This window comes from Megalobrama amblycephala, linkage group LG22, assembly GCF_018812025.1.
Source record: "Megalobrama amblycephala isolate DHTTF-2021 linkage group LG22, ASM1881202v1, whole genome shotgun sequence".
NCBI lineage: Eukaryota > Metazoa > Chordata > Actinopteri > Cypriniformes > Xenocyprididae > Megalobrama > Megalobrama amblycephala.
The window spans coordinates 7,907,269-7,923,433 of record NC_063065.1 but is presented as its reverse complement, the minus strand read 5'-3'; the positions used below and the strand labels follow the sequence as shown (position 1 = coordinate 7,923,433).

General features: G+C 36.7%; 1 protein-coding gene across 1 annotated transcript; it reads right to left on the bottom strand.

Moving 5' to 3' along the window:
• Window positions 1–1,239: 1,239 nt before the first annotated feature.
• Window positions 1,240–15,839, bottom strand: naglu (N-acetylglucosaminidase, alpha). The gene is made up of 7 exons (XM_048174745.1): window positions 15,256–15,839; window positions 9,882–10,029; window positions 9,472–9,618; window positions 6,343–6,428; window positions 4,803–5,059; window positions 3,821–4,548; window positions 1,240–2,736 (listed from the first exon to the last, which is right to left on the bottom strand). The coding sequence occupies exons 1-7, from the start codon at window positions 15,666–15,668 to the stop codon at window positions 2,257–2,259; spliced, it is 2,259 nt and encodes a 752-aa protein (XP_048030702.1). The 5' UTR covers window positions 15,669–15,839; the 3' UTR covers window positions 1,240–2,256.
• Between the last annotated feature and the right edge of the window lie 326 nt (window positions 15,840–16,165).

The following is a 16,165-nucleotide window of genomic DNA, read 5'->3' as shown; positions in this document are numbered from 1 at the left end:
TTTTTTTTTTTAGCAGCATTAAATATTACTCCTGAAATAATCTCACTTTCCAGTCAGGATAATAATAAAGAAATATTTTCACATAACTTCAGGGCTTAGATTATACCAGGATTAGGCCTTAGTTAAATTAGGACATTTAAGTAGCTTTTATAAACATTACTGGTGTCCATCTTTTGACAAAACAAAGACACTGACATATTTTAAGACATGTCAGTGCAAGTTGCTTTAATTTAAAACAGCTCAAACATGCATTTTAGTCTGGAACTAGGCTTAAAGGGTTAATTCGCCCAAAAATGAAAATTCTGTCATTTATTACTCACCTTCATGCCGTTCCAAGACCTTCGTTAATCTTCGGAACATAAATTAAGATATTTTTGTTGAAATCTGATGGCTCAGTGAGGCCTTCATAGGGAGCAATGACATTTCCTCTCTCAAGATCCATTAATGTACTAAAAACATATTTAAATCAGTTCATGTGAGTACAGTGGTTCAATATTAATATTATAAAGCGATGAGAATATTTTTGGTGCGGCAAAAAAACAAAATAACGACTTATTTAGTGATGGCCGATTTCAAAGCATTGTTTCAGGAAGCTTCGGAGCGTTATGAATTAGCGTATCGAATCATGATTCGGATCGTGTGTCAAACCACCAAACTGCTGAAATCACGTGACTTTGGCGCTCCAAACCGCTGATTCAACACGCTGATTCATTATGCTCCGAAATAAGTCATTATTTTGTTTTTTTGGCGCACCAAAAATATTCTCGTCACTTTATAATATTAATATTGAACCACTGTACTCACATGAACTGATTTAAATATGTTTTTAGTACCTTTATGGATCTTGAGAGAGGAAATGTCATTGCTCCCTATGCAGGCCTCACGGAGCCATCGGATTTCAACAAAAATATCTTAATTTGTGTTCCAAAGATTAACGAAGATCTTACGGGTGTGGAACGACATGAGGGTGAGTAATAAATGACAGAATTTTCATTTTTGGGTGAACTAACCCTTTAAACCTTGTCTTTGAAACCGGGCAAATGAGTTATTTGTGCCATTAAATTGTGCTATTGAGTTATTTTTGCCACAGATTCGAACTCTTTTGAACTTTCCTGTGTCCTACAGAAATGAGAGAACATCATAAATGTAATTCTATATACTAATATTATTATTAATAATAATAAATGCTTCATTCTGAGGGCCTTTGACTGTAGCTATTTATGACAGACTACTAAAAAGTATTAAAAGTACAGATTTTATTTGACAAAAATACAAAAATAACTTTTCAATTTCAGCAATTTCTAATGTACAAGGTCTTAGTGACTATCTGTCTGTGAGTAACTAAAAAACTAAAATCTAAACAATGTCCACAACAAGCTCCTAAAAGAGTTAAAATCAATCTGAAGAATGCTTCACAGGCTCATTTCAAAGATATTTGTGCATCTAATTTATAATTGAAAAAACACAACAAACAATGTTAGCCAACTTCTGTAGCAGTGTGTTGTCTGGCAGATCTAGACGAGAGGAATGACCCAATTTCTTTTAATATTACAAAGCAGCAAAGTTACAACAATGTCTTCATGTCCAATTTCTAGGGGTGACAAAATAGATTAAGTATATACAGTATATTTGACACATAAAAACCTGAAATGTCAGCAGAAACCTGAAAAAAATGCACAACATTTTTCTGTACTAGCACAGTGGTAAGACTAAGGCCAGAAACATACTCTACACAAACACAGAGACAAATTCTAGGCCAACCCATTACAAGAACATTGACAACAGTCCTCAAGGGGGCAATAGAAATAACTAATTTTCTCAGCAAAATTTTCTGCAGTTTCTTTCTTGCCATTGCTAATGCCCCCTATCGCACCCCTCAATGAGAATGCAAAGTGTACTTGTGTTGCATTAAGAAGGTTGTGCAAAACTGAGCTAACTAGATGGCATACTTGAACATAATTCCTTTCAGGCCTAAAAATACAACAATTAAAATGGTAGCTGTGCTGCTGACATCCTCAGTGGCATTGTGCTTTTGCAAAAACACATTCAACCTCAGTATCTGATATATAAAGCAATCAGAAGTTTCTACAAGACTTCTTAGAATGCCATATTAGTCTCTCATAATAGTTTGGGCATCATTTTAAAACAAAGTACAAAGATAAATAAAATGCAAGCTGGTGTTTTGACCATTGTTGGCCACCATTTCAGTTTGATCCCTAAATGTTTTATGGTCAGTTTATGTAGATCAAGTTCTCTTCATTTTAGGCTTTTCAGTGCATATGGGTAGTATTTGAGGAAGATCCGTCGTGCAATGTCATATGTGTTGCCTAATGGTTTGGACGGATATTTCCTCTGGTTGTAGACAAACCCTTTCTCAACCTGGAACACGGCCTGGTTGAACACGTCCTGTTTGAAAGGTCTTCCTCTGTCCAGACACTCTACTAGCGTATTGACAAACAAGCCCCAGCGCTGTAAATAATAGTCTTCCACTAGACCACCCCACTCCTTGCTGGCGTAGTCCAGGATTTCCCCATCGGGTCCCCATAGGGTGATCTGATTTCTTGCGTTTATATCATACAGCTGCGCCTCGTGCTCGTCCACACCCTGAGACTGGGCCTGCTCAAGCCACACCCCCAAAAGGAAGTGTTCGTTGCTGGAAAGGAGGCGATCCAGTTCAGGTAAGAGATCGTAGACCAGCAAGCCACCAGCGGTCAGGAGGTCAGGAAGCTTTTGGGCCTGAGAATCGAACAAAGAAAATAATATTTCAAAGCTGTAATTTTGTACACACTATGGGGCTTTCCCAGTGGCAGTGTAGGTTCGAAACAGAGCACAGTTGATATAAAAAATGATGTGAAATGTAGTAAATGGGTAATGTGAAAGCTGGGAGCGCACCACAGTACCGAACCCAAAAATGATGTTCAATTAACAAAGTTCAGGGGGGAGCACGTTCAAATGATCTACCCAATCAGTACAATCTGAAGCATATTTTATATATATATATATATATATATATATATATATATATATATATATGTATTCACAGTATGGATGTCATGGTTTGGTGCATACAGTCAGACAACGAATATAGTCAGTCACAGGCAACCCACACTCCAATCCAGAAGGGGGCGCACATGGTAATGCAATGCTGTTTGCTAACTACCGCAACAGGAAAAAGCGCAGAAGAGGAACAGATGATCTATGCATAGATATAGATAATCTCTCAGTGTTTCAACCGCGGAAAGACATCAATAAAGCAGCTTGAGAATAATATCTCACGTAGCATTACATTTACCACAGGCAAGTCATTTAGTGTCCACAGCATGTTAGTTCAATAGAAAAATTAACCCTCACTAAATATATGCACTATATTAGCTTATATACAAAAAAAAAGCTTCAAATGGCTCTACACGATCCCAGACAAGGAATAAGGGTCTTATCTAGTGAAACAATCAGTCTAAAAAATACAAATTTATATACTTTTTAACCACAAATGCTCGTCTTAGCTCTGCTCCACACATTACATAATCACGTTGGAAAGGTTACACGTGACATAGGTGGAAGTACCGCAGTAGAGCAACTTCAACTTCCAACTTCAAAATCGTCTAACATCATTGTTTTACCTTTTTTTGTAAAGGGCGTTTAACTTAGTCTTTGCATGTTCGCTTTGTGGACACTGGATCGGTACTTCCACCTACAGCGGCGGCGCCAGAAACAACTGTACTCTGATTTAGACTGCAGAAAACATCCCCCCCCTTTTCAACTTGTAATGTAGTAGGACTGGTTCATCAACATCAACCACAAACATTAAGTTTGTGTTTACCTGGAAAGCATTCCGTATTTCCTTGTAGAATTCAGTTGTAAGGAGCTGAAGAGCTTGTCGCGTGACGTCCACAAGATCATACCGGAAGGTTTCCAGAGTGACTAACCCTGACGAGGCCTCGAACAGAAGCTTCCATGCCTTGTAGAGGTCAGCCGGTTCATACCAAATGTCTGTTTGCATGTGCATGGACGGCCGATGTACCAAAGGACTCCGGTTGTGGTTCTTGTATTGTGGAAGAGTGCAGTTGTACACGCTATGAAACAAGATTTGCCAGGCCACCGTCAGATTCTCATCCATGCTACCGTAGCGCCGCAAGGCGTATAGCGATACCCACTTGGAAAGGTTGACGGGTTCTTTGCGCCAGGCCAGCTCGCTCATGAGTTCGTAAACAACTGGATTCTGTTCGATGCCTTCGGGAGTCAAACCCAAACCCACTAGGGTTGAATTGGGGAAGCGGATGGCATTGAAGGGGCCAGAGTTAATGCTCTCCACCGTTCCAAAAAGACCGCTATTCCCTCCAAAGTTGTGCAGCATGCACCAGATAAACGGCTGGCCGTAGAAGGAGTTTGTGGAAGAGTAGACAGGCATGGTTTCAGCAAAGAGATCCAGGACAATCATGCGCCCCAGGGGGACGCCGTGTAACAAGGCCTTGACCTGGTCTGGTTTCCAGAACGAAGGGTCACTGATAAATAGCCAGCCCTGCATCAGCCAAATTGCTTGAGGGTCCACTGCCAGAGAGAGAGAGAGAGAGCAAACAGGAGAGGATAAGTGATCTACGCATCTGTGTAAGCAGTTGTGAGGGTCCCATGCCTCAGTCCATCACGTGGTTGAGAACCCCAACTGTGCCCCAGAAAAGAAACAGGTCAGTTGTGGGTTTTAAAACGAGAGCAAATGCAAAAATTAGCAACTTCAACATCTAGGACAATACCACTTGAATTATTTTCGACATCAAACACTTGTTGGTGCAAAACGGCATAGTTACCTGACGTCATAGTACTGAAAACAGCACGGCTGATAGATGCCAGGTACGTGGGGTCAGAAGAGGCTGGGATCATCTCATTAAAGGTGTCTGTGTTGTAAATGTGGTCTGTTCCAAACTCCGCAATGACCTGGGTCAAAAAGAGTGCTCCAATTCGCTGGAAGAGCGGGTCGCGTGGATCCAGCACATAGGCGCAGGAGTAGGTACAGTTAAATTTGCTCCAGGGGCTCAGCTTGGTCACGTTTGCTTGGGGAAACAACCTAGAGGACATTGATAAATGTGATTATTTCTGTCTTTACTATCACATAGCTGCTAAATAGATGAAAACAAGTTGTTCTTTACACATTTTTATTGCACTGGCCATATCCATAGAAAAATTATGTATTATTTTTGAATGCCATATCATGGCGAATAACAAAAATCATGCAATTAACAAAAAGCTATAAAAAGACATTTTTAGTTTAAAGGTGCCCTAGAACTTTTTTTACAAGATGTAATATAAGTCTAAGGTGTCCCCTGAATGTGTCTGTGAAGTTTCAGCTCAAAATACCCCATAGATTTTTTTTAATTCATTTTTTAACTGCCTATTTTGGGGCATCATTATAAATGAGCCGATTCAGGGCTACTGGCCCTTTAATTCTCGTGCTCCACGCCCACAGAGCTTGCGCTTGCCTTGAACAGTGCATAAACAAAGCTTACGCAGCTAATAACCCTCAAATGGATCTTTACAAAGTGTCCGTCATGCATGCGGCATGCATGCGTCGGATTATGTGAGTATTGTATACTGTTTGTACTGTATATTGTTTACATTGATTCTGAATGAATTTGAGGCTGTGCTCCGTGGCTAATGGCTAATGCTACACTGTTGGAGAGATTTATAAAGAATGAAGTTGTGTTTAAAAATGAAAATAACGACGGCTCTTGTCTCCGTGAATACAGTAAGAAACGATGGTAACTTTAACCACATTTAACAGTACATTAGCAACATGCTAACGAAACATTTAGAAAGACAATTTACAAATATCAGTAAAAATATCATGTTATCATGGATCATGTCAGTTATTATTGCTCCATCTGCCATTTTTCGCTATTGTTCTTGCTTGCTTACCTAGTCTGATGATTCACCTGTGCAGATCCAGACATTACTGGCTGCCCTTGTCTAATGCCTTTCATAATGTTGGGAACATGGGCTGGTACATGCAAAAATTGGGGGCGTACACCCCGACTGTTGCGTAACAGTCGGTGTTATGTTGCGATTCGCCTGTTCTTCGGAGGTCTTTTAAACAAATGAGATTTATATAAGAAGGAGGAAACAATGTAGTTTGAGACTCACTGTATGTCATTTCCATGTACTGAACGCTTGTTATTTGACTATGCCAAGATAAATTCAATTTTTCATTCGAGGGCACCTTTAATACAAGACAAAACCTCAGGTGGTACTTTTTAAACACATCAATTAAACATATCTCTGAACAATATATATTAAAAGCAGGTCAGTCCAGTAAAATATGACTGAAGCGACAACTAGTGAAAACAGTATTACCTGGTAATACCTTCAGGTACGATTCCTGAAAAAGCAGGCAATACAGGAATCATCCCAAAAGATCTCATACGCTCCAAGATTTTAAGCTGCAGGAATAAAAGGTACAATGTTTAAAAGAATTTTTATATGCAACTAGATTTGTACATTTTCTGATGGTGCTTGCCTATGCAAAAGCTGTCATGATAATGCTAGGGTGTTGTGGGTTGTTGGACCCACAAGTCTCTATGAAGGCCTCTAGATGTGGCTCGGATTCTGGTCTGTTCTGGCCTCTAGATATCACCAGTGTAAAGTATTTGAGTAAATGTGATTAGTTACTATACTTAAGTATCTTTTTGGCTACTTAAGATTTCTACTCTTTACTTGACTACATTTTTGAATAAGTATATGCACTCTTTACTCCAATACATTTGTGATGAGTAATACAATTACTCATTACATTTTGCACGGCAGCTAACTTTTTCTGCAGCAGTTTATTTAAGCGATATCAGCATCTACAGGGGATTGTTTGCGCTTACCCAAACTTGCCAACAAGGCTGGCTACTTAATGCGAATGCAAGTGTATCTTTATGTCTATATCTCTATCTATCTATCTATGAGATGAAAACATGGCTGCAGCCAGTGATGAGGGTGAAACCAGCACATGCAGTGCAAATAGGCTTTGACTATTTAATTTTACTTAACATCATTTTATCCATTATATTGAAGAGATCTGTTTGAAGGATATTGGTTTACTTATTCCATTTTTGAGCACTTAAAAAGCTTAAAGGGTTAGTTCACCCAAAAATGAAAATGATGTCATTAATGTCTCACCCTCATGTCGTTCCAAACCCGTAAGACCTCCGTTCATCTTCAGAACACAGTTTAAGATATTTTAGATTTAGTCTGAGAGCTTTCTGTCCCTCCATTGAAAATGTATGTACGGTATACTGTCCATGTCCAGAAAGGTAATAAAAACATCATCAAAGTAGTCCATGTGACATCAGTGGGTTAGAAGTTTTTGAAGCAACAAAAATACATTTTGGTCCAAAAATAACAAAAACTACGACTTTATTCAGCATTGTATTCTCTTCCGGAATCCTTTCCATTGGATTGATTCCACTGAATTGATTCCATTGAACTGATTCCATTGAATCCTTTCATCTGTCGGCGTTGGTAATGCACTTTTGCGTCGCCGTGGTTGTTTTTGGCGATTAGGACATCCGCGACATGCACACTTACGCACCTTTTTAAAAAATATAGCAATACCAAAATACAAACAATGTCGAATAGCTTGAATACAGCGTGCGTCTCCCTCAGACTGTAAACGAAGCTCGGGCGCACCAGATAACACGTCAGCAGCGTCTTACATCAGCAGCGTCACTGCAGAGTCGTGAACCACACTCCAGAGCAGAAGGGGGCGGTAATGCACCAATAAGCTGGATGCCAACCGCCGTAAAACAGGAAAGAAGAAGAAGAAGAAGCGGAGTCGTGAACGCGGATTGACAACAGACCCGGAAGAGAATACAATGCTGAATAAAGTCGTAGTTTTTGTTATTTTTGGACCAAAATGTATTTTCGATGCTTCAAAAAGTCGCGGATGTCCTAATTGCCAAAAACAACCACGGTGACGTAAAAGTGCATTACCAACGCCGACAGATGAAAGGATTCAATGGAATCAGTTCAATGGAATCAATTCAATGGAATCAATTCAATGGAATCAATTCAATGGAATCAATTCAATGGAAAGGATTCCGGAAGAGAATACAATGCTGAATAAAGTCGTAGTTTTTGTTATTTTTGGACCAAAATGTATTTTCGATGCTTCAAAAAGTCGCGGATGTCCTAATTGCCAAAAACAACCACGGCGACGTAAAAGTGCATTACCAACCCCGACAGATGAAAGGATTCAATGGAATCAGTTCAATGGAATCAATTCAATGGAATCAATTCAATGGAATCAATTCAATGGAAAGGATTCCGGAAGAGAACACAATGCTGAATAAAGTCGTAGTTTTTGTTATTTTTGGACCAAAATGTATTTTCGATGCTTCAAAAAATTCTAACTGACCCACTGATGTCACATGGACTACTTTGATGATGTTTTTATTACCTTTCTGGACATGGACAGTATACCGTACATACATTTTCAATGGAGGGACAGAAAGCTCTCTGACTAAATCTAAAATATCTTAAACTGTGTTCTGAAGATGAACGGAGGTCTTACGGGTTTGGAACGACATGAGGGTGAGTCATTAATGACATCATTTTCATTTTTGGGTGAACTAACCCTTTAATTGAGACTGTGTTTGTAGACGTTTAAGAGGCTGTTGTGTCGACCTTGATTTATTGCAATTTTGAGATGTTGAAGTTTTATTTTGCTTTTAGAAAATAAAATGTTTGCTCTCCTGACAAATCAACTGTTTCTTGTTTTTCACCGACATGTCTCTTAGGTGTTGAGCCTACATTCAGTGCGAGCAGAACACTTAAAGTGTTAGTTCACCAAAAAATGAAAAACTCATTATTGGTCGGCTCCTGCGTCAGCATTACACGCATGCGTCGTGTTGCTCACATGAACAGCTTCGGCCAATACTGAGTCTACATAGAATCCTGGAAGCGCAGAACATAAACAGCGTAAAAGAATGACACAGAAGGGAATGTTTTGTTGAATAAAATTATTTATATTTTGTTTTTGCATACAAAAAGTATTCTCGTCGCTTCATAACATTAATGTTGAACCACTGCAGTCATGTGGACTATTTTAATGATGTCTTTAGTACCTTTCTGGACCTTGAAAGTGGTGGTTAAGTTGCTGTCTATGGACAAGTCAGATACCTCTCAGATTTCATCAAAAATATCTTAATTTGTGTTCTGAAGATGAGCAAACATCTTACAGGTTTGGAACGACACGAGGGTGAGTTATTAATGACAGAAATTTCAGTTTTGGGTGAACTAACCATTTAAGTGAATAACTTTTGTAGCTTTAATAAAATGATATTCACAGTCTTCACTGCATATTTAAATATATTTATTTAAATATATTATAAAATATACTGTCTTTGTGTTGCTTCTCTGAACTCTTAGATAATACCACATCTCTCCTCACGACAGGGTTTTTCAGGAACTTTATCATATCAAAAGACTGCTCAGTACCTGCAAGTTGAGCTGTTTGACATGCCAGGACTGAGGAAGCGGTCCTCCCCACTGAAACAGGTTTCCCATGCGGTTCCACGCTAGAAAAGCCGGGCCTGTGAAGAAGCGATCCATCTCAGTCTGGTTCAGACCGAGAGACAGATAAACCTACGGTACATCAGGAAAAGAAAACAGGCAAATATAAAACACAATACTCTGAAAATATTCATGGTAGCACTTAATAGTACAGTCCTGTTCCCCATGTACATACTAGGTATTGATTATAGTATTTGTAATAACTGTGTAATAACTAGGTACTAACCCCGAACCTAACCTTAACCTACTTACAGTACACTGCAAGTACAAGTGCATGCATGCACTGCAACCATATACATTTATAAAACTACATTTTTTGAATGAAATACTCTCACCTCTAGCCATAGCACCTCCTGTCCAGTGAATGCCAGTGGAAGATTTATGCCATTCAGTGCCATCCAATCAATCTCCCTTTGCCATCTTGGCCAATCCCACCACACAGAGGAGTAACTCTGGGTACACACATTCTGATAGTACCTAAACCTAGAGTCACACAAACACTAAAATAGATGAATTTGCTGAAATAGTGTCTCCACAGATTTGCTGGCACAGCCAATGATTGTTATCGCCTACTTGGCAATGCTATTTACTGTTTTGGAGCTGTAAGGAACACGACCTCATTCATAACGTCATATTCACATTGTGTGGAAATCACTGTTCGCCGGCGTCTCTGAGAGTCACATAGTACAGGCCTGCTCATGCAGAACTAACAAGACAAACACAATCAGACAAAAAAGGTCTGGCTACTACAAAACAATAGCAGAGAGAACTATCAACAATGCTGCATTTTTTTCTCAATGGCCTGCAAATCAAACACACAACACAGTGGGGACTGTCCTGATTGGATCTACATGGGAACATGCAGAAGAAACAAAAACAACTGCTCATGGAATGACAAGCTGCCTGCAGAAACACAAACAACAAAATGAACAAAGACAGACAATCTTACCTAGACAGCTAATAAAGTGTGCATTAATCAGGTTAAAGGCTCTGTGGGTTAATGGTTTTAGTTGAACAAATCTGAACTACTTTACATTACAAAATACATTAAATAGTTTAGATTAATCATGGTGAGAAAAATAGTGATACTAGTTATTAGTATTTTGTTTGATATCTGTGCTACAACAAAAGTTGTGTCCCAAATGACGCACTATACACTATGCGCTCATCCATGTAGTGCATGAATTGTATAAGGTTATTTTTTTCATTAAAGGGTTAGTTCACCCAAAAATGAAAATAATGTTATTAATTATGCACTCTCATGTCGTTCCAAATCCGTAAGACCTTCGTTCATCTTCAGAACACAAATTAAGATATTTTTGATAAAATCCGATGGCTCAGTGAGGCCTCCATTGACAGCAAGATAATTAACAATTTCAGATGCCCAGAAAGCTACTAAAGACATATTTAAACAGTTCATGTGACTACAGTGGTTCAACCTTAATGTTATGAAGCGACTAGAATACTTTTTGTGTGCCAAAAAGACAAAATAACAACTTATATAGTGATGGCAGATTTCAAAACACTGCTCCAGGAAGCTTCAGAGCGTTAAGAATCAGTGTGTCGAATCAGCGGTTCGGAGCGCCAAAGTCACGTGATTTCAGCAGTTTGGCGTTTTGACACGTGATCCGAATCATGATTCGATACACTGATTCATAACGCTCCGAAGCTTCCTGAAACAGTGTTTTGAAATCGGCCATCACTATATAAGTCATTATTTTGTTTTTTTTTGGTGAACCAAAAATATTCTCGTCACTTTATAATATTATTATTGAACCACTGTACTCACATGAACTGATTTAAATATGCTTTTAGTACATCTTGAGAGAGGAAGTACCATTGCTGTGAATGCAGGCCTCACTGAGCCAACAGATTTCAACAAAAATATCTTAATTTGTGTTCCGAAGATTAACGAAGGTCTTACGGGTGTGGAACGACATGAGGGTGAGTAATAAATGACAGAATTTTCATTTTTGGGTGAACTAACCCTTTAAGAACTCTTTATTTTTTAATGCCAACACTGAAGACACCTGATGATAACAAGCAGAATCACTGAAGCAAAGAGAATTAACAGAGATTTAGATGTTGATTTTATTGAAAATGTCTGGTCATTATTATGGTGATCAGTGTTTCATTTAGTTGGCCAGTTTGACTCTTTGCTTTTTATGTCAGTTTGTGGGTTTTTGTAATGGTGTTTGCTAATTTTACACATTTTAAATGGTTGACTTTTAAGGAATTAATTTGATTAATTCTAACTTAATTTTTATATGTTGAATTTAATTAATAATATTGCTTGTAATCTGTAGCTACAATTTTATTGAGTAGATAGAGCGTATTACTTTTTGAGCTTCAGTCCCTATAGGAATATGAAATGTGCAGAATATAGACAGATTCAAGAATTAAAATGCATGCATTTGATAAATGTGCATATGAAAATGCTAAGACCGTATCACAGGAACATTTCGGTTTGAAACATTCTCCAGGGCTTCATTTATTTGAATTATTAAAAATTAATAATCTATGATAGAAACCTGGAGAGTGTTAACCTAGTGATTGCTGTTGTCAAACAATAAAATCACATCATAATTATCACCTCTGTGACATCATTTAGTTGAACTGTGATGTCATTTATCAGTGGCATTCTTTATATATGATGTCATTTATGGGTCAGTGACAAATAAATAATAAAAAAATAAAATAATAGCCTAGTCCAAGTATGGAAGGTGGCAAGAAACAAGGAGAAAAGTGAATGTGAAAGTGAGCTTCAGTCCCTATAGGAATAAGAAATTTGCAGAATATAGACAGATTCATGAATTAAAATGCTTGCATAAAATAAACGTGACAATAAATTATAAATATGTAAATGCTAAGGAACATTTACGTTTAAAAAATCCTCCAGCATTTCATTAACTTGAATTATTAAAAGTTATTAATCTATGATAGAAAATTATATTTCTTACTCAAGTTTTTTTTTCATCTCTATTTTTGTGTTTATTTAAAATTAGACAAATTTGATATTATTTTAATCTTATATCTGTTATTTAACAGTTGAGATAGTTCTTTAATGCTGATCTAACCTGCAGAAGACATGAGCCAGGATTAAATTCCAGTTGCTCAGATGGGGCTTGTTGTAACACTGCATTACAATCTGCCCCTATTAGAACTATAATATTCTATTCTATACTTTTCTAAATTCTATTGATAAACCATGAGAAAAAGGTCAATAAAGACTGAGAGTCAATGTTAAGTAATTATTAATTATTATTATGTTTTGAACTATGCTGTGTTTTGGTACGGAAGAGGATTAGGGCCAAGCAATAATAACAAATAAAACCATCTCGAGATTAAAGTTGTTAAATTTCGAGAAAAAACGTGTTAAATTTTGAGGAAAAAAGTCTAAATAAAATGTTGAGAATAAACTCATTAAATTACGAGAAAAAACTCGTTAAATTTCGAGAAAAAAGTTGAGATAAAATGTTGAGAATAAAGTCATTAAATTACAAGAAAAAACTTGTTAAATTTCAAGAAAAAAGTCAAGATAAAATGTTGAGAATAAACTCGTTAAATTACGAGAAAAAAATCGTTAAATTTCGAGAAAAAGGTCGAGATAAAATGTTGAGAATAAAGTCATTAAATTACAAGAAAAAACTTGTTAAATTTCAAGAAAAAAGTCAAGATAAAATGTTGAGAATAAACTCGTTAAATTACGAGAAAAAAATCGTTAAATTTCGAGAAAAAGGTCGAGATAAAATGTTGAGAATAAAGTCATTAAATTACAAGAAAAAACTTGTTAAATTTCGAGAAAAAAGTTGAGATAAAATGTTGAGAATAAACTCGTTAAATTACGAGAAAAAAACTCGTTAAATTTCGAGAAAAAAGTCGAGATAAAATGTTGAGAATAGTCATTAAATTACGAGAAAAAAATTGTTAAATTACGAGAACAAATTTGTTAAATTATGAGAAAAATGTCGTTAAATTTCGAGAAAAGTCAAGATAAAATTTTGAGAATAAAGTCATTAAATTACGAGAAAAAGTTGTTAAATTACGAAAACAAATTCGTTAAATTATGAGAAAAATGTCGTTAAATTTCGAGAAAAGTCAAGATAAAATGTTGAGAATAAAGTCATTAAATTACGAGAAAAAAGTCGTTAAATTTCGAGAAAAAAGTCGAGAATAAACTCATTAAATTACGAGAAAAAAGTCGTTAAATTACGAGAACAAATTCGTAAAATTACGAGAATAAATTCGTTAATTTAATGACTTTATTCTCAACATTTCATCTCGACATTTTTCTCATAATTTAACGAGTTTTTTTCTCATAATTTAACGAGTTTATTCTCAACATTTTATCTTGACTTTTTTCTCGAAATTTAACGAGTTTTTTTCTCATAATTTAACGAGTTTATTCTCAACATTTTATCTTGACTTTTTTCTTGAAATTTAACGAGTTTTTTCTCATAATTTAATGAGTTTATTCTCAACATTTTATCTCGACTTTTTTCTCGAAATTTAACAATTTTTTTCTCGTAATTTAACGAGTTTATTCTCAACATTTTATCTTGACTTTTTTCTTGAAATTTAACAAGTTTTTTCTTGTAATTTAATGACTTTATTCTCAACATTTTATCTCGACTTTTTTCTTGAAATTTAACGAGTTTTTTTCTCGAAATTTAACGAGTTTTTTTTCTCGAAATTTAACAACTTTATTCTCGAGATGGTTTTATTTTTTTATTATTGCTTGGCCCTAATCCTCTTCCGTATTTTTGCGATGTGTTTGTCAAATGCAAAAATTTGTTTATTTTTGATAATTAAAAAATGCCATTATTTTATATGAACATTTAATAATTGTATTTTATTGACAAAATATTTTAGTTTCTTTGATTACCTCAGATAACATTTTAAGCTGTTGTATGGTCATGTTACAATGCACCCCACCTATGGGGCATGTTGTCACATTTCACTTCCATTCTTTCAGGGTAAATCAAGAAAAAAGTATACACTGTATTAATGAAACAAAGCCACATAATTGTTCTGGACATGTGTGAAATTAATGTGGGAAATACTCTGAACCCCAAGTTAATTTACACAAACTGAGAAAGTCAAAAAGTGTTACTTTGTGCCCCGCTCTCCCCTACATACAAATAATTCATTTTATACTCTGTGGAATGTGTTTTATATATGTTTAAAGTTTAAAATATTTACATAAATCTTTTTTACTAATCAATCTCGAATCACTGTAAATACTAATCAATATAAAACAATACGTTTCTATACTAAAATATATAATATTATATTATATAAGGCTATAAGTTCTATAAGTTCTATAAGTAATAGGTTTAGTTGATTTTCTTTTGAATTTGCTTCAACATCTCGCAGAACCTGATTTTGCTGAGTACAACATGTTCCTGGTTCAACATTTTTGTTGATCCTGGAACAACATTTAAATCAACCACTCAGATTTGAGGGACAAGTTTACAGATTATGTCAAATTTAGGCTTAAAATCATGAATTGGTGCTTCTACATCAGTGTTATTCATCTATCATTTCCCTCTGATATTTGGGATAACTTATGGGTAGGTTTAGGTTTAGGGATAGGAATAGGGTTAAGACCAAATTTTCAGACTGTAATGTTGTTCCAGGATCAACAAAATATGTTGACCCAGGAACGCATCTAACTCAGCAATACCACTGGACGTGCCAACATCTCACCTGTGCGGTGTGTTGATGCGCAGGACGCCGGTGAGAGGAGGCAGTGGTCGGGGGAGATTTAACTGGTCTCCAGACCAGGACACATGGCAGTTGCAGAAGTATTTCAGATAGTTGTATATCCCGGTGGCCACCGCGACCCCCGTGCTGCCCACTGCTACGATCTTGTTGTTTTTCGCGGATCGCAGCTCACACACGTCTAAAGTGTCATTAGACAGAGTCCTGTTGACTGACACGATGAATTCCCGAGATCTGTTGCCCAGCAGTCGCCTGAGCAGGTCCACCACAGCTCTGGACTGAGTTTTATCGCTCGCTTTCGCTCTGAGATGCGCGAGAGTCTCAAAGTCGCTGCAGACCGACTGCAACAATGTAACGAAGACAAGCGCGAGCAGCGCGCCGCGGTGACGGAGTCTCATCTTGAGCTCTGTGACATCAGTTGCATCGGTGCTGCAGATGTAGGTGAAAACTTTAAACTTTTCTACTATTGATTTCCTTCGCGTGAGCAGGAAGCAATGCGTGTCAATGGAGAGGCAGATGACCAATCACGAGACTGGAGCAATGGCCTCTGAGGAGCTTCAACCAATAAGAATTCCAGATTGAAAGAAAACGAGGAAACTCTGTTGTGTTCATCACATGATTGTGTGTGATCCCTATAATGACATGAACAACTGCTATATACAGCTTTTATGAGGCTGTTTAACAGCATAGACATAGAAAATGATGTGATTATTATTAAAATTTCCAGTTCTGTGTGTAATGCACATGTATTATTAGAATAAATTGAACAACTTTACATAAAAATAGTGAGAAAACCAAAGGCAACTGTGGCAAGGAAAATATGGAAAATAGGCAGGTAGATAAGGAAGGATTGAGATTTGGAGCCTGAGTTGGCACATATTTAAATAAATGCTAA